The sequence below is a fragment of the Lissotriton helveticus genome, chromosome 1_2 (genome assembly GCF_964261635.1).
Source record: "Lissotriton helveticus chromosome 1_2, aLisHel1.1, whole genome shotgun sequence".
NCBI lineage: Eukaryota > Metazoa > Chordata > Amphibia > Caudata > Salamandridae > Lissotriton > Lissotriton helveticus.
Window position 1 is genome coordinate 279,557,827 of NC_136058.1, and position 25,351 is coordinate 279,583,177.

At 50.1% G+C, this 25,351-nt stretch overlaps 1 protein-coding gene across 7 annotated transcripts in view; it reads right to left on the reverse strand.

Moving 5' to 3' along the window:
• ERI3 (ERI1 exoribonuclease family member 3) overlaps positions 1 to 25,351 on the reverse strand; it is a 1,714,120-nt gene that overhangs the window by 889,646 nt on the left and 799,123 nt on the right. For all 7 annotated transcript variants that reach the window (XM_078671725.1, XM_078671720.1, XM_078671724.1 and 4 more), the window contains one exon: positions 2,082 to 2,154. In XM_078671725.1, the coding sequence (XP_078527851.1) occupies positions 2,082 to 2,154 (73 nt within the window). The remainder of the gene's footprint in view (positions 1 to 2,081; positions 2,155 to 25,351) is intronic.

The following is a 25,351-nucleotide window of genomic DNA, read 5'->3' on the forward strand; positions in this document are numbered from 1 at the left end:
TCATTGGATATTATGTCTTTGAAGACTGAACCCATCCTTTTGGTTCACTCATCAAAATGTAGTGGGAAAGCCAAGATCCTAGGAACAAGTAAAAATTGTAGTTTTAGTTCTTCAGCTTCACTTAACTGTCTGATGTTGTGCAGCTATGATGCAAGTTGTATAAATGTTTTTATGGTTGCAAACAGTCCAAATAGCTGTGTACACCCGCAGAAATGTTGTTTGCTATTTACTAAACCCATTTAGTAATCCAATTATATTTTAAAGGCTTCTAAAATTTGTTTGGACTCCATATAGATTCAGTACTTAGAAGGGCATATTGGGAGTGTCCCTTTCAAAAGCTCAACTGATATGAGTTCAGCCCATTTACTTTAAGGAAAAGGGGACGATTAACAAAAAAAGTAAGAATAATCTTCATTTGAAAAGCTATCAGAAACATGGTGGTCAGCTGACCCTTGCACATCATTATCGATCCAATCAAATAGCTATTTGCGAATACCTCATGAATATTAATTCTGACTCCTTCAGATTTGGAATTTGTACATAGTTTGGGTCTACATAGGTTGGAAAAACACTAGTCGCAAATTGAGACTACTTGATGCGATGTAATAGTACACCTGACCCTTAGTCATCCCAGTGCCTTTGCTCCTTCATCTTTTCATGAGACGTCTGAGACAGTCTCACTACCAAATTCGAGTCCCAAGGAGTAGCACAGTTTTAAAATCAGGCATGTTTAGAATGTTATTTTTTTATGGCTAAAAGGGAACTGATGCAGGTAATTACTATCTGGAACACCGCAGTCCCTGGATAATGAATCACCATGTGTAGGAAAGTGTCCTTTCTGCATGTTTGCGCCCTACCTTTTTGATAGCTACCTAATGCAATTTGATTGAGTGTGCCCTGGGTCCCAGCCACTCAGGTTCCCATGGCCTGTGTTCTTTCCCTAACCTCTACCATTGTTTCCACAATTGGTACAACTCTAGACTACATGTAAGTCCCTTGTAAGGGGCATATATAGTACCACGGGCATGGTAGCCAGGGAATGGCCACAGAGCTGCAGCACGCGTTATGCCTTTCTCAGAGATCTCTCACCACACACAGGCACCATTGCCATTACAGCCTGCATGCTGTGGTGCAGCTAGAGGTTAAGATTCAACATGGCACCCTGTGTGCCATGCCAGCCCCGCATGAGGCCTAGATAAGTCACTCTTAAGGCAGGGTGCCCTATACCTCCTGTGAGGACCTACCTGCATGAGCAGACAGGTCCTATAATATCTAAGGCCATTCTTAGATGTAAGTGCCCAGCAAAGCCACCCTGAGTATATGTTCTAGAGACTGGTCATTACGTGTTTCCTAGCACCATAATGCTTCACTGAATCCTGGGATGTTTAGTATCAAACACCTCAAAATAATAAACCTGCACTGATTCCAGTGTCAGACTTATTATTCTATGCACTCAGCAGTATCCCTCCTAGAGGGGACCCCTGAACCAAACCAACCGCTGGTGGGTTCCTGACTGGTGAACACCAGCTGCCACCACGAAAAGGAACCTATTTGCCTTGGCCTGAAAATCAAAACTATACACTGCACAAGTAAATAAGTATTAATCAATACATTGACCAAATTGTTAAGAGCGAAAAAGTCAAGCGCAGAGGCGAAAAGAATGCTATGTTTGGTTGTTTGCTTATGCAGGGCCTTCTGCTCTGAATGGGCCTCGATCACGCAACTCCTGCAGGAGGGGAGGAGGAGGGGGGGGGTGGAGAGAGCCCCATGGGTCCAAGGTCAATGAGGCTCGGGGGGGCCGCCATCCCATTCTGCAGGGTGCGGGGCCTTCCACTGCTCCACACTCACTCCCTGGCCCGCTGGCCCCCAGAGCCTCAGCTCAGACAGGAGATGCACACATCAGCTGCTGGTCGCAGCTCACACAGCTCGGTGCAAGAAGGCTATTAGAGGACACACAATGGGAAGGAGGCAGGGGGAGGGAAGCCTGTTAATTTACATGCAAATGAGGGGCCTGGATATTATACTCGAGGGACGGGGCGGGGGTGGGCGAGCTGGGAGCCAGAGTGCTCGGGGGACGGTACCTTTTTCAGGTTAATCCACTGCTTGAAGTAATCAGCAACCTGCAGTCCTAAGTACTCGCACTGTCCGGGCAGCCTGCAAGAGAGGAGAGAGAGAGAGACCGGGTCATTAGGGGCGGTACACACTTTACTTCAGCACACAAGCCTGCTCAGGCCACCTCGCCACACCTACAGCACAGCGGCGCTGGCAGCTGCTATTATTGGTAATGCTTCATCGACCGCTCTGCGCATGCTCAGTTTACAAACCAGAGACAATCCGCACCGAGGCCTCTTACCGACAGTAAGGGTCGCTGCTGCACTTCGGTCTGCATCTCATGGACTAAGGGAAACCGCAGGCCTACTACTAAGGGTCACTGCTGCACTTCTGTCTGCATCTCAGGCACTAAGGGAAACCGCAGGCCTACTACTAAGGGTCGCTGCTGCACTTCTGTCTGCATCTCAGGCACTAAGGGAAACCGCAGGCCTACTACTAAGGGTCACTGCTGCACTTCGGTCTGCATCTCAGGCACTAAGGGAAACCGCAGGCCTACTACTAAGGGTCACTGCTGCACTTCTGTCTCTACCCCAGGGACTAAGGGAAACCGCAGGCCTACTACTAATGATCACTGCTGCACTTCTGTCTCTACCCCAGGGACTAAGGGAAACCGCAGGCCTACTACTAAGGGTCACTGCTGCACTTCTGTCTGCATCTCAGGCACTAAGGGAAACCGCAGGCCTACTAATAAGGGTCACTGCTGAACTTCTGTCTCTACCCCAGGGACTAAGGGAAACCGCAGGCCTACTACTAAGGGTCACTGCTGCACTTCTGTCTGCATCTCAGGCACTAAGGGAAACCGCAGGCCTACTACTAAGGGTCGCTGCTGCACTTCTGTCTGCATCTCAGGCACTAAGGGAAACCGCAGGCCTACTACTAAGGGTCACTGCTGCACTTCTGTCTGCATCTCAGGCACTAAGGGAAACCGCAGGCCTACTAATAAGGGTCACTGCTGAACTTCTGTCTCTACCCCAGGGACTAAGGGAAACCGCAGGCCTACTACTAAGGGTCACTGCTGCACTTCTGTCTGCATCTCAGGCACTAAGGGAAACCGCAGGCCTACTAATAAGGGTCACTGCTGAACTTCTGTCTGCATTTCATGGACCGAGGGAAACTGCAGGCCTACTACTAAGGGTCACTTCTGTCTGCATCCATCTCAGGGACGGAGGGAAACTGCAGGCCTACTACTAAGGGTCACTGCTGCCCTTCTGTCTGCATTTCATGGACTGAGGGAAACTGCAGGCCTACTACTAAGGGTCACTGCTGCACTTCTGTCTGCATCTCAGGGACTAAGGGAAACTGCAGGCCTACTATTAAGGGTCACTGCTGAACGTCTGTCTGCATCTCAGGGACTGAGAGAAACTACAAGCCTACTGCTAAGGGTCACTACTACACTTCTGTCTGCACCTCAGGGACTAAGAGAAACTACAAGCCTACTACTAAGGGTCACTGCTGCACTTCTGTCTGCATCTCAGGCACTAAGGGAAACCGCAGGCCTACTACTAAGGGTCACTGCCGCACTTCGGTCTGCATCTCATGTACTAAGGGAAACTACAGGCCTACTACTAATGGTCACTGCTGCATTTCTGTCTACATCCATCTCGGGGACAGAGGGAAACTGCAGGCCTACTACTAAGGGTCACTTCTGCATTTCTGTCTGTATCTCAGGGACTAAGGGAAACTGCAGGCCTGCTACAAAGGGTCAGTGCTGAACTTCTGTCTGCACATCAGGGACTAAGGGAAACTGCAGGCCTACTACTAAGGGCCACTGCTGAACTTCTGTCTGTATCTCCGGGACTAAGGGAAACTGCAGGCCTACTACTAAGGGTCACTTCTGCACTTCTGTCTGCATCTCAGGGACTAAGGGAAACTGCAGGACTACTACTAAGGGTCACTTCTGTCTGCATCCATCTCAGGGACGGAGGGAAACTGCAGGCGTACTACTAAGGGTCACTGCTGCACTTCTGTCTCTACCCCAGGTACTAAGGGAAATTGCAGGCCTACTACTAAGGGTCACTGCTGAACTTCTGTCTGTATCTCCGGGACTAAGGGAAACTGCAGGCCTACTACTAAGGGTCACTTCTGCACTTTTGTCTGCATCTCAGGGACTAAGGGAAACTGCAGGACTACTACTAAGGGTCACTTCTGTCTGCATCCATCTCAGGGACGGAGGGAAACTGCAGGCGTACTACTAAGGGTCACTGCTGCACTTCTGTCTCTACCCCAGGTACTAAGGGAAATTGCAGGCCTACTACTAAGGGCCACTGCTGAACTTCTGTCTGTATCTCCGGGACTAAGGGAAACTGCAGGCCTACTACTAAGGGTCACTTCTGCACTTCTGTCTGCATCTCAGGGACTAAGGGAAACTGCAGGACTACTACTAAGGGTCACTTCTGTCTGCATCCATCTCAGGGACGGAGGGAAACTGCAGGCGTACTACTAAGGGTCACTGCTGCACTTCTGTCTCTACCCCAGGTACTAAGGGAAATTGCAGGCCTACTACTAAGGGTCACTGCTGAACTTCTGTCTGCACCTCAGGGACTAAGGGAAACTGCAGGCCTACTACTAAGGGTTACTACTGCACTTCTGTCTCTACCCCAGGGACTAAGGGAAACTACAGGCCTACTACTAATGATCACTGCTGCACTTTTGTCTGCATCTCAGGGACTAAGGGAAACTGCAGACCTACTACTAAGGGTTACTACTGCACTTCTGTCTCTACCCCAGGGAGTAAGGGAAACTACAGGCCTACTACTAATGATCACTGCTGCACTTTTGTCTGCATCTCAGGGACTAAGGGAAACTGCAGACCTACTACTAAGGGTCACTGCTGCACTTCTGTCTGCATCTCAGGGACGGAGGGAAACTGCAGGCCTACTACTAAAGGTCACTGCTGCATTCTGTCTGTATCTCAGGGACTAAGGGAAACTGCAGGCCTACTACCAAGGGTCACTGCTGCACTTCTGTCTCCACCCCAGAGACTACGGGAAACTACAGGCCTACTACTAAGGATCACTGCTGCACTTCTGTCGGCATCTCCAGTACCGAGGGAAACTGCAGGCCTACTACTAAGGGTCACTGCTGCACTTCTGTCTGCATCTCGGGGACTAAGGGAAACTGCAGCCTACTACTAAGGGTCACTACTGCACTTCTGTCTTCATCTCAGGGACTAAGGGAAACAGCAGGCCTACTACTAAGGGTCCCTGCTGCACTTCTGCCTGCATCTCAGGGGCTAAGGGAAACTGCAAGCCTACTACTAAGGGTCACTACTGCACTTCTGTCTGCATCTCAGGGACTAAGGGAAACTGCGGGACTACTACTAAGGGTCACTGCGGCACTTCTGTTTGCATCCATCCCAGGGACGGAGGAAAACTGCAGGCGTACAACTAAGGGTCACTGCTGCACTTCTGTCTCAATCTCAGGGACGAACAGTAATTTCAAGATGTGGAGCTGCAGACTGGCTTTTACGGCTCGCTGCTGCACTTCAATCTTTACCTCAGGGGCATATGTGGAGCTGCAGGCTGACTGCAAGGGCTCACTGCTGCACTTCAATCTTTGGCTCAGAGGCATATGTGGAGCTGCAGGCTGACTGCAAGGGCTCACTGTTGCACTTCAATCTTTGCCTCAGAGGCATATGTGGAGCTGCAGGCTGACTGCAAGCGGTCACTGCTGCACTTCAATCTCTGTCTCAGGGGCAGATGTGGAGCTGCAGGCTGTCTGCAAGGGGTCACTGCTGCACTTCAATCTTTGCCTCGGGGGCAGATGTGGAGCTGCAGGCTGACTGCAAGGGGTCACTGCTGCACTTCAATCTCTGTCTCAGGGGCAGATGTGGAGCTGCAGGCTGCCTGCAAGGGGTCACTGCTGCGCTTCAAGCTTTGCCTCAGGGACATATGTGGAGCTGCAGGCTGACTGCAAGGGCTCACTGCTGCACTTCAATCTTTGCCTCAGGGGCATATGTGGAGCTGCAGGCTGACTGCAAGGGGTCACTGCTGCACTTCAATATTTGCCTCAAGGGCATATGTGGAGCTGCAGGCTGACTGCAAGCGCTCACTGCTGCACTTCAATCGTTGCCTCAGGGGCATATGTGGAGGTGCAGGCTGACTGCAAGGGGTCACTGCTGCACTTCAATCTTTGCCTCAGGGGCATAAGTGGAGCTGCAGGCTGACTGCAAGGGGTCACTGCTGCACTTCAATCTTTGCCTCAGGGGCATATGTGGAGCTGCAGGCTGACTGTTAAGGGTCACTGCTGCACTTCAATCTTTGCCTCAGAGGCATATGTGGAGCTGCAGGCTGACTGTTAGGGGTCACTGCTGCGCTTCAATCTTTGCCTCAGATGCATATGTGGAGCTGCAGGCTGACTGCAAGGGGTCACTGCTGCACTTCAATCTCTGTCTCAGGGGCATATGTGTAGCTGCAGGCTGACTGCAAGGGGTCACTGCTGCACTTCAATCTTTGCCTCAGAGGCATATGTGGAGCTGCAGGCTGACTGCAAGGGCTCACTGCTGCACTTCAATCTTTGCCTCAGGGGCATATGTGGAGCTGCAGGCTGACTGCAAGGGGTCACTGCTGCACTTCAATATTTGCCTCAGGGGCATATGTGGAGCTGCAGGCTGACTGCAAGGGCTCACTGCTGCACTTCAATCTTTGCCTCAGGGGCATATGTGGAGCTGCAGGCTGACTGCAAGGGCTCACTGCTGCACTTCAATCTTTGCCTCAGGGGCATATGTGGAGCTGCAGGCTGACTGCAAGGGGTCACTGCTGCACTTCAATCTTTGCCTCAGGGGCATATGTGGAGCTGCAGGCTGACTGCACTATTTAATCTTTGCCTCAGGGCATATGTGGAGCTACAGGCTGACTGCAAGGGGTCACTGCTGCACTTCAATCTTTGCCTCAGGGGCATATGTGGAGCTGCAGGCTGACTGCTAGGGCTCACTGCTGCACTTCAATCTTTGCCTCAGGGGCATATGTGGAGCTGCAGGCTGACTGCAAGGGGTCACTGCTGCACTTCAATCTTTGCCTCAGGGGCATATGTGGAGCTGCAGGCTGACTGCAAGGGGTCACTGCTGCACTTCAATCTTTGCCTCAGGGGCATATGTGGAGCCGCAGGCTGACTGCAAGGGCTCACTGCTGCACTTCAATCTTTGCCTCAGAGGCATATGTGGAGCTGCAGGCTGACTGCTAGGGTTCACTGCTGCACTTCAATCTGTGTATCTGTGGAGCTGCAGACTGGCTTTTACGGCGCACTGCTGCACTTCAATCTTTGCCTCAGGGGCATATGTGGAGCTGCAGGCTGACTGCAAGGGGTCACTGCTGCACTTCAATCTTTGCCTCAGGGACATATGTGGAGCTGCAGGCTGACTGCAAGGGGTCACTGCTGCACTTCAATCTTTGCCTCAGGGGCATATGTGGAGCTGCAGGCTGACTGCAAGGGGTCACTGCTGCACTTCAATCTTTGCCTCAGGGGCATATGTGGAGCTGCAGGCTGACTGCAAGGGGTCACTGCTGCACTTCAATCTTTGCCTCTCTGGGGCATATGTGGAGCTGCAGGCTGACTGCAAAGGGTCACTGCTGCACTTCAATCTTTGCCTCAGGGGCATATGTGGAGCTGCAGGCTGACTGCAAGGGGTCACTGCTGCACTTCAATATTTGCCTCAGGGGCAGATGTGGAGCTGCAGGCTGACTGCAAGGGGTCACTGCTGCACTTCAATCTCTGTCTCAGGGGCAGATGTGGAGCTGCAGGCTGACTGCTAGGGCTCACTGCTGCACTTCAATCTTTGCCTCAGGGGCATATGTGGAGCTGCAGGCTGACTGCAAGGGGTCACTGCTGCACTTCAATCTTTGCCTCAGGGGCATATGTGGAGCTGCAGGCTGACTGCAAGGGGTCACTGCTGCACTTCAATCTTTGCCTCATGGGGCATATGTGGAGCTGCAGGCTGACTGCAAGGGGTCACTGCTGCACTTCACTCTTTGCCTCAGGGGCATATGTGGAGCTGCAGGCTGACTGCAAGGGCTCACTGCTGCACTTCAATCTTTGCCTCAGGGGCATATGTGGCGCTGCAGGCTGACTGCAAGGGCTCACTGCTGCACTTCATCTTTGCCTCAGAGGCATATGTGGAGCTGCAGGCTGACTGTTAGGGGTCACTGCTGCACTTCAATCTTTGCCTCAGAGGCATATGTGGAGCTGCAGGCTGACTGTTAGGGGTCACTGCTGCACTTCAATCTTTGCCTCAGAGGCATATGTGGAGCTGCAGGCTGACTGTTAGGGGTCACTGCTGCACTTCAATCGTTGCCTCAGAGGCATATGTGTAGCTGCAGGCTGACTGCAAGGGGTCACTGCTGCACTTCAATCTCTGTCTCAGGGGCATATGTGGAGCTGCAGGCTGACTGCAAGGGGTCACTGCTGCACTTCAATCTCTGTCTCAGGGGCAGATGTGGAGCTGCAGGCTGCCTTCAATGGGTCACTGCTGCGCTTCAAGCTTTGCCTCAGGGACATATGTGGAGCTGCAGGCTGACTGCAAGGGGTCACTGCTGCACTTCAATCTTTGCCTCAGGGGCCTATGTGGAGCTGCAGGCTGACTGCAAGTGGTCACTGCTGCACTTCAATCTTTGCCTCAGGGGGCATATGTGGAGCTGCAGGCTGACTGCAAGGGCTCACTGCTGCACTTCAATCTTTGCCTCAGGGGCATATGTGGAGCTGCAGGCTGACTGCAAGGGCTCACTGCTGCACTTCAATCTTTGCCTCAGGGGCATATGTGGAGCTGCAGGCTGACTGTTAAGGGTCACTGCTGCACTTCAATCTTTGCCTCAGAGGCATATGTTGAGCTGCAGGCTGACTGTTAGGGGTCACTGCTGCACTTCAATCTTTGCCTCGGATGCATATGTGGAGCTGCAGGCTGACTGCAAGGGGTCACTGCTGCACTTCAATCTTTGCCTCAGGGGCATATGTGGAGCTGCAGGCTGACTGCTAGGGCTCACTGCTGCACTTCAATCATTGCCTCAGGGGCATATGTGGAGCTGCAGGCGGACTGCAAGGGGTCACTGCTGCACTTCAATCTTTGCCTCAGGGGCATATGTGGAGCTGCAGGCTGACTGCAAGGGGTCACTGCTGCACTTCAATCTTTGCCTCAGGGGCATATGTGGAGCTGCAGGCTGACTGCAAGGGGTCACTGCTGAACTTCAATCTTTGCCTCAGGGACATATGTGGAGCTGCAGGCTGACTGCAAGGGGTCACTGCTGCACTTCAATCTTTGCCTCAGGGGCATATGTGGAGCTGCAGGCTGACTGCAAGGGGTCACTGCTGCACTTCAATCTTTGCCTCAGGGGCATATGTGGAGCTGCAGGCTGACTGCAAAGGGTCACTGCTGCACTTCAATCTTTGCCTCAGGGGCATATGTGGAGCTGCAGGCTGACTGCAAGGGGTCACTGCTGCACTTCAATCTTTGCCTCAGGGGCATATGTGGAGCCGCAGGCTGACTGCAAGGGCTCACTGCTGCACTTCAATCTTTGCCTCAGAGGCATATGTGGAGCTGCAGGCTGACTGCTAGGGTTCACTGCTGCACTTCAATCTGTGTATCTGTGGAGCTGCAGACTGGCTTTTACGGCGCACTGCTGCACTTCAATGTTTGCCTCAGGGGCATATGTGGAGCTGCAGGCTGACTGCAAGGGGTCACTGCTGCACTTCAATCTTTGCCTCAGGGACATATGTGGAGCTGCAGGCTGACTGCAAGGGGTCACTGCTGCACTTCAATCTTTGCCTCTCTGGGGCATATGTGGAGCTGCAGGCTGAGTGCAAAGGGTCACTGCTGCACTTCAATCTTTGCCTCAGGGGCATATGTGGAGCTGCAGGCTGACTGCAAGGGCTCACTGCTGCACTTCAATCTTTGCCTCAGAGGCATATGTGGAGCTGCAGGCTGACTGCTAGGGTTCACTGCTGCACTTCAATCTGTGTATCTGTGGAGCTGCAGACTGGCTTTTACGGCGCACTGCTGCACTTCAATCTTTGCCTCAGGGGCATATGTGGAGCTGCAGGCTGACTGCAAGGGGTCACTGCTGCACTTCAATCTTTGCCTCAGGGACATATGTGGAGCTGCAGGCTGACTGCAAGGGGTCACTGCTGCACTTCAATCTTTGCCTCAGGGGCATATGTGGAGCTGCAGGCTGACTGCAAGGGGTCACTGCTGCACTTCAATCTTTGCCTCAGGGGCATATGTGGAGCTGCAGGCTGACTGCAAGGGGTCACTGCTGAACTTCAATCTTTGCCTCAGGGGCATATGTGGAGCTGCAGGCTGACTGCAAGGGGTCACTGCTGCACTTCAATCTTTGCCTCAGGGACATATGTGGAGCTGCAGGCTGACTGCAAGGGGTCACTGCTGCACTTCAATCTTTGCCTCAGGGGCATATGTGGAGCTGCAGGCTGACTGCAAGGGGTCACTGCTGCACTTCAATCTTTGCCTCAGGGGCATATGTGGAGCTGCAGGCTGACTGCAAGGGGTCACTGCTGCACTTCAATCTTTGCATCTCTGGGGCATATGTGGAGCTGCAGGCTGACTGCAAAGGGTCACTGCTGCACTTCAATCTTTGCCTCAGGGGCATATGTGGAGCTGCAGGCTGACTGCAAGGGGTCACTGCTGCACTTCAATCTTTGCCTCAGGGACATATGTGGAGCTGCAGGCTGACTGCAAGGGGTCACTGCTGCACTTCAATCTTTGCCTCAGGGGCATATGTGGAGCCGCAGGCTGACTGCAAGGGCTCACTGCTGCACTTCAATCTTTGCCTCAGAGGCATATGTGGAGCTGCAGGCTGACTGCAAGGGGTCACTGCTGCACTTCAATCTTTGCCTCAGGGGCATATGTGGAGCTGCAGGCTGACTGCAAGGGGTCACTGCTGCACTTCAATCTTTGCCTCAGGGGCATATGTGGAGCTGCAGGCTGACTGCAAGGGGTCACTGCTGAACTTCAATCTTTGCCTCAGGGACATATGTGGAGCTGCAGGCTGACTGCAAGGGGTCACTGCTGCACTTCAATCTTTGCCTCAGGGGCATATGTGGAGCTGCAGGCTGACTGCAAAGGGTCACTGCTGCACTTCAATCTTTGCCTCAGGGGCATATGTGGAGCTGCAGGCTGACTGCAAGGGGTCACTGCTGCACTTCAATCTTTGCCTCAGGGGCATATGTGGAGCCGCAGGCTGACTGCAAGGGCTCACTGCTGCACTTCAATCTTTGCCTCAGAGGCATATGTGGAGCTGCAGGCTGACTGCTAGGGTTCACTGCTGCACTTCAATCTGTGTATCTGTGGAGCTGCAGACTGGCTTTTACGGCGCACTGCTGCACTTCAATCTTTGCCTCAGGGGCATATGTGGAGCTGCAGGCTGACTGCAAGGGGTCACTGCTGCACTTCAATCTTTGCCTCAGGGGCATATGTGGAGCCGCAGGCTGACTGCAAGGGCTCACTGCTGCACTTCAATCTTTGCCTCAGGGACATATGTGGAGCTGCAGGCTGACTGCAAGGGGTCACTGCTGCACTTCAATCTTTGCCTCAGGGGCATATGTGGAGCTGCAGGCTGACTGCAAGGGGTCACTGCTGCACTTCAATCTTTGCCTCAGGGGCATATGTGGAGCTGCAGGCTGACTGCAAGGGGTCACTGCTGCACTTCAATCTTTGCCTCTCTGGGGCATATGTGGAGCTGCAGGCTGACTGCAAAGGGTCACTGCTGCACTTCAATCTTTGCCTCAGGGGCATATGTGGAGCTGCAGGCTGACTGCAAGGGGTCACTGTTGCACTTCAATCTTTGCCTCAGGGGCATATGTGGAGCCGCAGGCTGACTGCAAGGGCTCACTGCTGCACTTCAATCTTTGCCTCAGAGGCATATGTGGAGCTGCAGGCTGACTGCTAGGGTTCACTGCTGCACTTCAATCTGTGTATCTGTGGAGCTGCAGACTGGCTTTTACGGCGCACTGCTGCACTTCAATCTTTGCCTCAGGGGCATATGTGGAGCTGCAGGCTGACTGCAAGGGGTCACTGCTGCACTTCAATCTTTGCCTCAGGGACATATGTGGAGCTGCAGGCTGACTGCAAGGGGTCACTGCTGCACTTCAATCTTTGCCTCAGGGGCATATGTGGAGCTGCAGGCTGACTGCAAGGGGTCACTGCTGCACTTCAATCTTTGCCTCAGGGGCATATGTGGAGCTGCAGGCTGACTGCAAGGGGTCACTGCTGCACTTCAATATTTGCATCTCTGGGGCATATGTGGAGCTGCAGGCTGACTGCAAAGTGTCACTGCTGCACTTCAATATTTGCCTCAGAGGCATATGTGGAGCTGCAGGCTGACTTCAAGGGGTCACTGCTGCACTTCAATCTTTGCCTCAGGGGCATATGTGGAGCTGCAGGCTGACTGCAAGGGGTCACTGCTGCACTTCAATCTTTGCCTCAGGGGCATATGTGGAGCTGCAGGCTGACTGCAAGGGGTCACTGCTGCACTTCAATATTTGCCTCTCTGGGGCATATGTGGAGCTGCAGGCTGACTGCAAAGTGTCACTGCTGCACTTCAATCTTTGCCTCAGAGGCATATGTGGAGCTGCAGGCTGACTGCAAGGGGTCACTGCTGCACTTCAATCTTTGCCTCTCTGGGGCATATGTGGAGCTGCAGGCTGACTGCAAGGGGTCACTGCTGCACTTCAATCTTTGCCTCAGAGGCATATGTGGAGCTGCAGGCTGACTGCAAGGGGTCACTGCTGCACTTCAATCTGTGTATCTGTGGAGCTGCAGACTGGCCGACACTGCTGCATCGCTCTACTCTTTCTCTAGGGGACTGCTGAGGAAGCTACAGGGTCAGTGCTGTGGGGCAAGGGCCTGCTACATATCTGCCTGCTACCTCCCCCGTCTGTGACTGTGCGAGAAGCTCCACACTAGCCTGTAAAGATCACTGCTGCTCCTCTGGCAGCTGCCTCCCTCCTTCGCAGATTCTTTTAGAGGCCACTGCTGCATCTTGCTCCTTTGGGCAGCAAGCACGACACTCGCAGCCTGGAGAAAGTTCTGTATTTCTACCGACTGTTTCCTTCCTTTGTGCCTGTACAGGAAACTACTAACGCCAGGGTCCGCGGAGGAAGCTGGCCACTGAGGGATCGGGGTTGCTCCTCCTTCACTGTCTGTTGCTTCTGACTGAGGCTGTGCAGGAAGTAGCAGAACCACCGCTAGGGGTCACTGCTGCACCCGTGTCCCCTCTAGTCCCGCACTCGGCTATATCTGGACACCACACATCTCCCTGCAAAGTAAAATGACTTACACGGCGCTGGGAAATGTGCCTAGAAGCCCGCGCGCAAGTGATTAGTATTTTACATCCTGCACAGCACTGAACCCCACTGCTGAAGAACTCACAGCAGTGAAGAGACGAGCACACTACTAACACTTCAAATCTGCACAGATGTCAAGAACACACGCAACCCTGCACAGCACGGTCCCCCCCCCCCCCCCCCCCGCCCCTACCCGTTGGAAGAAGGATCAGGAAGACCTAAGCACCCTGCATGGAACTGGCCTGCAGAGAGCCGGCCACAGGACAACACCACTACCATGGGATGTCTGAATGTCACCTGAACTATGAACCGAGCTCGAACACCCTGAGTCCCATCTAACTTGAAAAGCATCCCAAAATCTAACCATTGCCCCAATCTTAACCTTGCCCTTCGAAACGGACCTGCCTTTTACTAGCCTTTCAACTACCCCTTGCAGTGCTTTCAAGTTTCATCTTTTTTAAAATACTTTGCAACATGGGTTACCATTTAATGCAGGCATATAACGAGGTTTTCTTTGGCATGGTTTTCTCTGCACTGGTCATAATGCACAGAACTGACCAGCTCTAGTCTCAGCACGAGGCACACAATGACAAGTAGTGGCCCCTCAGCAGCTTTGAAATGATGAGACCTTTGCTGAGGCCCATTGCCTGGACTGGTCCTTAAACCTACAGCTTGAGTCTCGACCTGGCGCAGGAGGCGCTAAAGAACCTTTTCTTTTCATGGAGGGGGCAGCTTTCCACGACTCCTTCCAATAGAAAGCTGAACAAGCACCTCTTCAGCACGGGAAACGAAGCAAACAAAAGCGAACAATGCACTGCTCTTCTCACACCGCAGTGCACAAACGCCAGCCAGCACAGTCACCCTTACTTCCATGTATTCCTTGATTTTCCTTCAGTCACAACGGGCCTCGAAATAAAGTCCTCCCAGTTAATAATCTAGAGATGAGACGGCCCCAGCCCGACCCTGATCTCAGGTGCCACCCTGTGGCGCTGCAGTCACGAGGTACAGGTGAATGCCTTGTCCAGCGCTCTGCTGTTTCCACACTGGAGAACTGCACGTCTTCAAGACATACTCAAGGTTTTCAACTTCAGGGACATCCCTAGGGTAAGTACATGTAGGCAAGTATGGCGCTAATATATGAGAAGTTAAGAACAGTACATCTACATTTACCTAGACGAGGTAGTGGTAGTCTATGTCGTGTTGTCACTATTTTGTACCCCAATATTGTGCATTACAACTCACGGAGACTAATTTTAAAGCAGGTTACTCCTACAAACCTTGTGAGCTACTGGGAGCTCTTCAGCTACCTGTAAATAAAAATCCTCTGTGCAGCTCAGCCTTCTACATTTGAAGCTTCTGCTTGGTTGAATTAATATATGTATACAACATTGAAAAGTGTATTAGATATGAAAACTTGTGCCTTTTCCAAACTCATAAGCTGATGTTTGTGGAAAAAAGGTTACATTTCCAAAAATCTATGGAAAGCTCACATTCCGAGTGATAACTCATGTGGAGTTGAGACTCATGGCTCATATTGTTACTTGGTGCAGGGGCATTGCAGCTATGGCTGTTATGTATTACCCATGTAAGGCATTCAGCATTGATATAGCCTTTATAACATTACTGTTAGCGGAGCCTTTTAATTTGCATCTAATGGAAGGGCGCTTCCATCTGAGGATTTAATTACGGACTTCAACTCCCATGAAGCACCGCCTAACTCATCAAGAGGTGACCAATAATGGCAGGCGATATTGACTTTAAAGGAGGGGGAAGAAGACGTGCAAGCGCTTTTTGGACTACACTACCCTTTGATAAAGAGGACACTCGAAACGCGTCAGGGTTCGAGTCCAATGCACTTTGCTGGGAAGCGTGACTGCTTTTACCTTACAACAAAGCTGTTTGGGGAAGCTTTTCGTTGTCCGTGTGCTGTTTGCCTTTTGGACCACCCCCACCGAGCTGAATATATATATCAGGGCGGTTTTTAAAGCAGTGTTCAATTTGGTGACTCACTGATCGAGAAAGCTGTGCGCAGCCAAAACACGTCTCAGTGACTTTATTGCCGGGAGTGTTGGGACCTCACCTCATTAAAGTGGCAGAATTATGAATTCTCGTGTGTGTGCCACTTTTTTCATGGTGAAGTTGGGATTCTGGTCGAGAGATATATATATATATATATATATATATATATGTATTATAAACACACACATACATATACGGATATATGAACCTGCACCCTTAAAATCCTTACTAGCCCTTAGAACTACTCACCCTGAACCCTAAAACCCAAAACCGGCAGTTACCCAGGTCTGAAACATAAAAACCCCTTACTAGCCCTTAGCACTTAAACTTAAAATCATGCATCTAAATATTAAACTAGAAATGTAATATCATAAAATGAAAAACATATTAATAAATAATTAATAGTCATATGTTTGTTTATATACGGACTTTTAGTATTAATTACCTTAAACTTAATTATACAATAGTTGGAATTCAAATTGTGTTTCCACACACACAATTTATGTGCGTCTGTTAAGGCTGTTAAGGTTAGGTCACTAAAACAGGTAATAAAATCCTGTGATGTAAACACTTCCACTGTAAAGCCTGCAAAGTAAAGATGCCATCCCAAAGGTACCTAGTAGTGCGTGTGCTGCGCAAAGCAACTGTAGAATAAAGTTAGGTTTAATACAGTTTAGACTACAACACCATGATATTCTAGTGCACCCCACCTTGTAAGGTTCTAGTAAAGAATGTGGGCGCAGTTGCCTAGTCCAGCTAGCTGTACAACCTAGGTCGCCTCTAGAACCAGGAGGTGATGCAGAATGAAACATATTGCTCAAGAGTTTAGTTTTAAAACTTTAAGAGAGGTTACCAGCGGTGCTCCACGCCTAGACTTCCATGCAGGTTAATCTACAAAGAAATGTTTAGAGAATATAAATGAATTAAGAAGGTCAATTTCTAGGCATTTTGCCATGTGTGTGTTCCCCTGGGAGGGTCGTTGCTGGCCCAGTTGCTAATGGTTTATTTGGTGTCTGCTGTAGAGGTCCAATAAGTGTCTTTAGCTGTGAAAGCTTGAGGGGAGATTCTCGCTCTTCAGTTAGAGCTGCTACTTCTATTTCAGAGTCGCTAAAGATGCAATGGAATAATCCGGGAGACGGGTCGGTTTACAGGGTCCAGATATACTCTGCAAACCTGTAATATTATTGTTCTACTGAGGCCGGTGTACTGGGAGCTGCACAATAAGGGTCACGGGTAGGGAAATGGAGCTATAGTGCAGCCCTGGTCTGTACCTTTTGAGGGAGCAACAGATTGTAAGAGTGCTGGTTCCATCATGCAAATTTTGGTGGATGGACGGACATATTTTGCCTGTGTATGGACAATAAAATTCGGCTCCTGGCCATTCTTCTGCTGCAACGTAAGAGACTCCACATGACAAACATCATCTCAACATCCCAAGATAGTAATCATGATTTTTTCCATCATAATACACCATTTTTGGTTTATCACATGCCTATTTGTTTTTATAGAACCACCTGAGATCAGCGCTACTCCCCCGAAAGTCCTCTGCACGCTTCCTACTTCAACACGGCCTCGTGGAGCCTCCAGATAAGTGCTTCAAGGTGACTCGGTGTAGAGGGCCCATCGGGCAAATTTTCTGCACAAATATCACCCTACAGGTCTTGTGTGGCACATACCCAAAGGTTGAGTTGCCATTCCCCCTACACCCATCAGGTGTTCTCTTGGCCAAGTCCCCTCAGACCAATATTTCTTTTTTTTGGTAGCGCAAAACATATAGAGACTCATGCCTTGCACCAGGCTGAAGCTTCCAGGATGCATGCAACCTTCAAAGCTTAGATACTGGAGGAATGTGAGTCCGTTAGCAACCTTCACATGTAGTTGTCTAGATAATTCTTGGCTAATGTGCCAGGGAGCACAGGGCTGGCACCTAGAATTCCTAAAAGGCGTGAACATGCACACGTGTTCTTGACTAGTACAGAGCAAAGAAGTCATTGATGCTCAGGACATGGGTCAACATGATGAAGATACAGTAAGCCCCTCTTGGATACAGTTCCTTAGTGCAGTGAAAGAATCGATATGTTTGTGCGACTATAGCATGTTACAACGCATGCTAATACGTCGCGCACTATTACAACGCGGTGTCAGTACGCAATACCTTTCCATCGCAAGTCATTACAACGACTTGTTGTAGGGGGCTCAATTGGTAACTTTCTTCTTGCATCTTTGCTAAATCAGAATGTCGAGTAAATGTTGTGGCACACTATGTTCACATTTTTCTGACTATGTCGGGATAACATGAGATACATTGTTTACTGTTGAAATGCACAATATGGATTGATGTTGGGTTAAACACTGACATAATTACTGAGTTTAGATTACATTTTAGATGCCTGTGATAAAGGGATTGTTTTATCCCGAAATGCATTGAGTTCTTTTTTTAAATTAAACATCATGATATGCGGAATCTACCTGTGCCCTGATGTCTGTTTGACTAGTCTCGTAGAAAACGTATGGATAAAACAAATTGAAGTTATAGTTTAAAAAGGAGGAAGAACTAAACGGTTAAAAAATGGTTAAAAAGAAGATGAATATGGTTGAATTTAATTCATTTGATTCATACTGAGTGTATGGCTGTGCGACTTGGTGGACCTTGTAAAAAAAAGTTCCCCCTGGATTTGTTTTGACTGCAGCGCTAGAGGCGAAGCGCAAAACAAGTTTGCACGCTAATAATGTGGAATCGTTTAAACAAGGACAAATAATGGAGTAAGAAGGTGTGCATCTCACCACCATGTACTTCATATTTGCCCATGTGGTTTACGGTATGTGGGTACGGCCACCCGTAAAGTGAAATTACGTATATGCGAACATCGCAGCAACATCAGATGTTGTCAGGTTAAGACAAGTCAAGTCAAGTTTAAATTTGTATAGCGCACTACTCACCCAGAGGGTCTCAAGGCGCTTGAGGGAGGGGGTGAACTTTACTTGTCGAATAACCAAATTTTTAGTTGTTTTCTGAAGGAGAGGTGGTTCTGTGTAAGGCGGAGGAGGGTGGGGAGAGAATTCCAGGTCTAGGCCGCTAAGTAGGAGAAGGATCTTCCCCCCATGGTGGATTTTTGGATACGTGGAATTGCGGCGAGGGCTTGATTGGACGATCGTAGTTGGTGGGTGGGGGTGTAAAAGGACAGGCGTGTGTTGAGGTATTCTGGTCCTAGGTCGTAGAGGGCTTTGTGTGCGTGGGTGAGGAGACGGAACGTTATTCTCTTGTTGACGGGGAGCCAGTGGAGGTCTTTCAGGTGACCTGAAATGTGAGCTTGGCGGGGGATGTCTAGGATGAGTCTGGCTGAGACGTTTTGGATGCGTTGTAGTTTTTTCTGTAGTTTGGCTGTGGTTCCGGCGTAAAGGGTGTTTCCGTAGTCCAGTCGGCTTGTGACCAGTGCATGGTGACCGTCTTTCTTGTTTCGGTGAGGATCCAACGGAAGATTTTTTTGAGCATACGTAGGATGTTGAAGCATGATGATGAGATGGCGTTGACTTGTTTGGTCATCGAGAGGGAGGAGTCCAGGATGAAGCCCAGGTTATGTGCGTGGTCCGTTGGTATGGGTGCGGTTCCTAGGGTCGGTGGCCACCATGAGTCGTCCCAGGCGGAGGGGGATGATCCTAAGATGAGGACTCCCGTTTTGTCCGAGTTCAGTTTTAAACGGTTGTTCTTCATCCACTCGGCTACTTCTTTCATCCCTTCGTGTAGGTTGGTTTTGGCGGTGTTTGGGTCTTTGGTGAGGGAGAGGATCAGCTGGGTGTCGTCTGCGTAGGAGATAATGTTGAGGTTGTGTTGGCGCGCGATGGATGCGAGGGGACTCATGTATACGTTGAAGAGGGTGGGACTGAGTGAAGATCCTTGTGGTACGCCGCAGATGACTTCGGTGGCCTCTGATTTAAAAGGGTGGAGGCGGACTCTCTGGGTTCTTCCGGCGAGGAACGAGATGATCCAGTCCAGTGCTTTTCCTTGTATTCCGACGTTGCTGAGGCGTTTTATAAGGGTGTTATGACAGACTGTGTCAAAGGCTGCGGAGAGGTCAAGTAGGATGAGGGCAGCTGTTTCTCCGTTGTCCAGTAGAGTGCGAATGTCGTCTGTGGCTGCGATGAGGGCGGTCTCGGTGCTGTGTTTGGCTCGGAAGCCGGACTGTGAAGGGTCGAGGGATTTGTTGGATTCGAGGAAGGCGGCGAGTTGACTGTTGACGGCTTTCTCAATGACTTTGGCAGGGAATGGGAGGAGCGAAATGGGGCGGTAGTTCTTAAGTTCAGTGGGGTCTGCTGTGGGTTTCTTCAAGAGTGCGCTGAGTTCGGCATGTTTCCAGCTTTCCCGGAAGGTAGCGGAGTTGAGGGAGCAGTTGATGACGTCTCGGAGATGGGGTGCGATAATGGAGTCTGCTTTGTTGAAAATGTGGTGGGGACATGGGTCGGTTGGTGATCCTGAGTGGATGGTGTTCATCAGGCGGATGGTGTCTTCAGTGGTGATAGGGTTCCAGGCGCAAAGGTTGTTGGAGGGGGTTTTAGTTCGGAGGTGGGTGGGGTGGACTGGTCTCCAAAGCCGTTATGTATGTCAGCGATTTTGTTGTGGAAGAACGAGGCTAGAGAGTCGCAGAGGTCTTGGGAGGGAGTGATGTCATTGGTGCCGGCGGTGGGGTTGGTAAACTCTTTGACGATGTTGAATAGTTCCTTGCTGTTGTGGGCGTTGTCAAGTCGATCCTTGAATGCTGATTTCTTGGTGGATCGATCAGTTGGTGTTTTCGGGTGGCGTTCTTGAAGGTGGCCAGGTTGTCAGTGGTTGGGTTTTTTCGCCAGGCTTTCTCGAGGGTGCGACAGATCTTCTTGGATTTCTTAAGGTCATCATTAAACCAGGGGGCTTTTTGCTGCCTTGCTTGATTTGAAGGTTTTTCAAGGGTGCTAATTCGTCAGCGCTGTGGGTGATCCATTGTGTGAGGTTGGTGGCTGCTTGGTTTGGGTCAGATGATTTAGCAGGAGGGTTTTGGTGAAGCGATGTGAAGAGCTGGTCGGTTGTAATTTTGTTCCAGTTTCTCTGGGGAATTGGTTGTGGGTGGTTGTGGGTCGTAGTCTTTTTGTAGTTGAAGTGAACGCAACTGTGGTCCTTCCAATGGAGAGCTGTGGTGTGGTTAAAGGAGATGTGCTTGCTGGAGGTGAAGATTGGGTCGAGCGTGTGGCCGGCATAGTGGGTGGGGGTGTCAACAAGTTGTTTGAGTCCGAGATTGGCGAGGTTGTCCAGAAGGGTGGTGGTGTTGCTGTCGTTGTTCTTTTCCAGGTGGAAGTTGAGGTCTCCCAGTAGAATGTAGTCCTCGGAGGGGAGGGCGTGTGGGCTAATGAAGTCAGTGATGTCTTCGCTGAATTGTGTGCGGGGTCCTGGTGGCCTGTAGATGAGGGTGCCTCGGAGTGTGGTCTTGGGGTCGGTGTGGATCTGGAAGTGAAGGTGTTCTGCTGCTTTGAGGGTGTCGTCGGAACTGGTTGTGATGCGGATGGTGTTCTTATGGACGATGGCGATGCCTCCTCCTGTTTGGTTGGTGCGGTCCTTTCGGATGATCTTGTAGCCGTCCGGGATGGCTATTGCGATGTCGGGTGCTGATGATGTGTTCATCCAGGTTTCTGTAAGAAAGGCGACGTCCGGCGATGTGGTGTCGAGTAGGTTCCAAAGTTCAATGGCGTGTCTGTGCACCGAGCGGGTGTTGAGCATGATGCACTTCAGGTGGTTAGTGTCGGAGCTCTGTTTGGAGTTTGTGGATTTGGTGTGGGTCCTGATGCAGTCGAACTTGCAGGAGTGGCAGGTGAAGGGTCCATGGGTGTGTCCTGGGGCGGCTTCGTAGCAGTTTGTGAGTTGGCCGGGGTTAAGTGCTGAGAGGGTAGCGGTGTAGTACGTTATGCGGGTGGAGTGGATTTTGCGGGGACCAGGGGGTCTGGCGCTGGGCGCGGTCCAGGCGCGGACGGGCGTAGACGGGCTTACCTTTGGCGCGCCGTCGGCGGGCATGGGGCGCGCCCGCTGCGCGTGAACGCTGCGCGTCTGTTGCTCTGACATATGTAGATAGTGGAGGGGGGTGGAGCGAGGGAGGAGCAGCTGGGAGGCGGGAGCGGGGTGGAGAGACGGGCTAGGAGTCACAACAACAAAATGGCAGCACAAACAAAAAGCGAAACAGGACGAGATTGGGGCACAACCGGAATAACGCTATGATCTGGGCAGTGGTACCGGCACAATCAGGCACAAATAATTTTGCAGGTAATGCGAGCAGTGCAACAATTACTAATTAACAGCAGTGAGCAGTAAGCAGTATGGCCCTACGATACCAAGCACAAATAATGTTACAGGCAATGCGAGCACTGCTCAATTAATAATTAGCAGCAATGAGCGGAGAGCAGTAAGCGCTACGATACCGGGCAGCAATGAGGAGTATAGCGCTACGAAGTCAGGATGATCAGGGAGCGTGAGGAGCGACCGCTTCAGAGCAAGCCAGAGACCAAACTGAGCGAGCATTTCTTGCAACACAATTACACGAACAATGACTTGAGATGGACAGTGATTGAACACAGGTTACCACACAAAGAAATGTTCAAAAGATTCTATTTGAAAAGGAACAGAGGTGGGTGTATTGACTTGGTACGTACCAACATGGATTGAATGATAATATCCCTTGGGCCACCGTTCTACTGAACTAACCACCTTTCTATTTCCTCAGTTTTTTATGTTTTTGCTTTTTTCGGTTGAGTCTACCATTGAAACTGAGTTATTTAAACCGATGGATGCAAGCTGCTCTGTGTACTGCTCTTCTATGCTATCCATACAGTGCACCTAGTCTTGCCTAAGACTTTTTTCCCCTTGAATGATTGTCCCTTACTGGATCTAACTATTGATTGATTTTCTACCCTTCTGGGCTTGTTTTCTCTCTGTAGGGCCACAGATGCCCCTAGTCCCTCTGATAATAATGTGCCTGTACTTTCGTATACCACTTGGAACAGGTATTCAAAGCCATCATGTTGTAGTAGGTTTCCTTGGTGATAAATTCTACATAGACATGTGTCAAAGAACTACAAGATTCTAACACTTTTTATAGATACAGGACATTAAATATGAAAGCATTATTACCTACATACTACACATGTGCAGCCAAGCATTTCTTTTGCAGAAAGGATCCGTTACCCGGGATCTTGCGCATTTCACGCTTGCTGCACATCTAAGTTTTCAATTTGCCATGTGCTTTTGTGCCCTTTTGGTTTCTGCAAATCCGCAGTCCCTGCACTACGTAGCGCTTCTTTTATTTCACAGCGACGGGTAAGCGCATCATCTGGCTTTGTTGTGGTGCCCTCCCCATGGCAACCTTTCTTTCCGTTGCAGAGGATTGGGATCCCAGCACCATGCGAAGTAACGACAGCCGCTATTGGTCCTTTCAGACCGCGTCACCGGCACTTCCGTGTTGACTCTTCCCCCTGCCCTATCGCCTTCTTTTGACTCCGTTTCTTTTCGGCAAAGAACGCCGCTGATTGGCACTTGACAGCAGCACCCCCCACATCATCCTGACGTAGCGGTTCCTCATTCGTTACCGCTTCTCGTCAGGACCAGGCATTATTAAGTATCACCGGACCACCCTCTGACTATCGTCGGGGTCTGGTCAAAAGAGGGAGTACACAGGTTCCTAGCGGGTGCCTGGCGTCAAAGGGCGTGAGTACAACCATCTACCAGCAGCTAAGTACCGGTTTCTTTTACAACTGATCACGTTGTCTATCTCTTCCATTTTTTTGTTTCTAGGGTGTGCCGAATCGCCACCCCCCTCCCGTGACCCATGGTGCATTTAATGATTGTACCTGTTGTAACAACTTTACATTGCTTTCCTCAGCATATCTTTTGCCCAGCAGCACTATTATGTTTGCTTGACCGTACCTCAGTTTTCCCCTAGTTCACTTGTTAGTTGATAGTAACGCTATATGGGCATTATGGACACCTTATTGCACTTCAGTCACTTAGCTATACAACCTTGTTGCATGGGTTAGACAGGGGACGGCTGTCTCCCGTTTTTTCACAAGGATTTCGACGGTAGTCCTTTATGTGCACGAGTTCACTAATAGTGGCACTTGTGAACTTGATACTACTTATAAAGGGCACCACGAAGAGCACATCTGCATGGTTTCTCTATTGTGACAACTTCTAGGAGTATACTGACAAAACTTTGTCTTCTTTGTTCTTTATGTTTGAATGTCACTGCTTGTTACCTTTTTTTAACAGAATAAACTCTGTTCCTCTCTACTTTCGAGGGAATCTGTACCCAGTGTTTTTTATTTTAATTATTTTTAACACTAGTAACCCCTAGTCAGGGTGGGCATTAGCGCGCCCATACCGCCAGGGTTCACCACTACACTCTTGGTCCTGATGAAAGCGTGACTAAATGCTCACACATATGCAGAAACATGTTGACCACACTTCCAGGGAAAAAACTGAACTTTTAATTTAGTTCTTTATCCTACACTTTAGTTATTTTATTCATGTCTGATTGGCAAAACTAATAAAGTATATTTTTGACACTATCTAGACATTTTTAACTCACAATTTCACCTTTCACTGATCACCTATAACCAGCTCCGCAGTAAACTGGTGTCGCAGCACACTAGGGTAGCACCCTGCTACTCCTGGTGGGGCCCAATGATGACGCATGTCACCAACTAGGTTGGTGAGTGAGGGCTTTTTTAGAAACCTAACTGGTTCTCTTCACAGGAGGTTCTCACTGTGACTTTCAACATGCTTGCTCTTCTTTCATTTCCTTTATGGTACACTCCTTTGCTGATATTTTGATTTACTTTGAGGGGAGTAGGAGTGCTCCTAAACTGTTCCCTTCCTCTCTTGTTGATTCCAGTATACTAAGGAGATAAAACCTTTGCTTTGATTGTGTTAACATGGGTAAAAGACAAAATGAGAAAGTAATACAACCAGAAAATGTGCCACATACCCTGCGTTTTCTTGCCACATATTGTAGTAAACCCTGCCGCAGAAAGGTGGTCCTCCCCTGCCAAACAATTCCAGTGGCCCTCACTACACACAGACATTCAGTGAACCTCCTGCTAATCACTAAAGTGCTCATCATCATCATATTCTGGAACAGTAGCAGCTGGCAGGGAATGAGTGTGGAGGGGCAGGAAAATAGTGGGGACAGAAAAGAAAAGCACTTACCTCTTCCGTGGATTATGTCTCTCCTCCAGTTCTCCTGCAGCCCCGGAACCAGGAAGCACTCAGGCTTCCCATAGCCAATCACAGCGTTGTTATTGGCCACCCTAAGTCATTCACAACGCTGTATTGCAGCGGTATGATTCGTCTGAGAGCCGTGGATCATATGGATAAAGTTGTAATCGTTTTATTATTCCTGCTCAAAGAGCAGTGGGGCGACGCTCCTCCGCCTTAGCAGAGGAGCCGCCATTGCTCTGGACCACAACGGTCCATCCCGGATGCCACCAATTTCTGAACCCCTCCCCTGCCCTCCGTACCCTATTTGTGGGTGTCCAGAGTACTAATTTCCTTATCAGGACAGATAAAAATCATACTTTTGAAGGATAGTAATAATGACACCTAAACATGTTGTTGTGACACAGATGGGTGGCACCACAGTAGCTGCACACCCCATCGGTCCACCAGCTGGCATGCAACTATCAGTCACTTGTGTCATGAGTTGCACAGATGCGGATCACTCGTCCATATTGGTGTCGGTAACAGATAGTGGCACACCTCCAAAGCCCTCCCCATCTTTGCATCAAACAGTGACATGTAGGTATTTATTGAATATGCTACTTACCAGTATGCATCTGTTCTTGGCATGTAGGGCTGCTAACATTCATATCTGTAGCATAGATCGCCGCCTAGTGTTGGGTCCGGATGATTGCACATTGTTGTCCT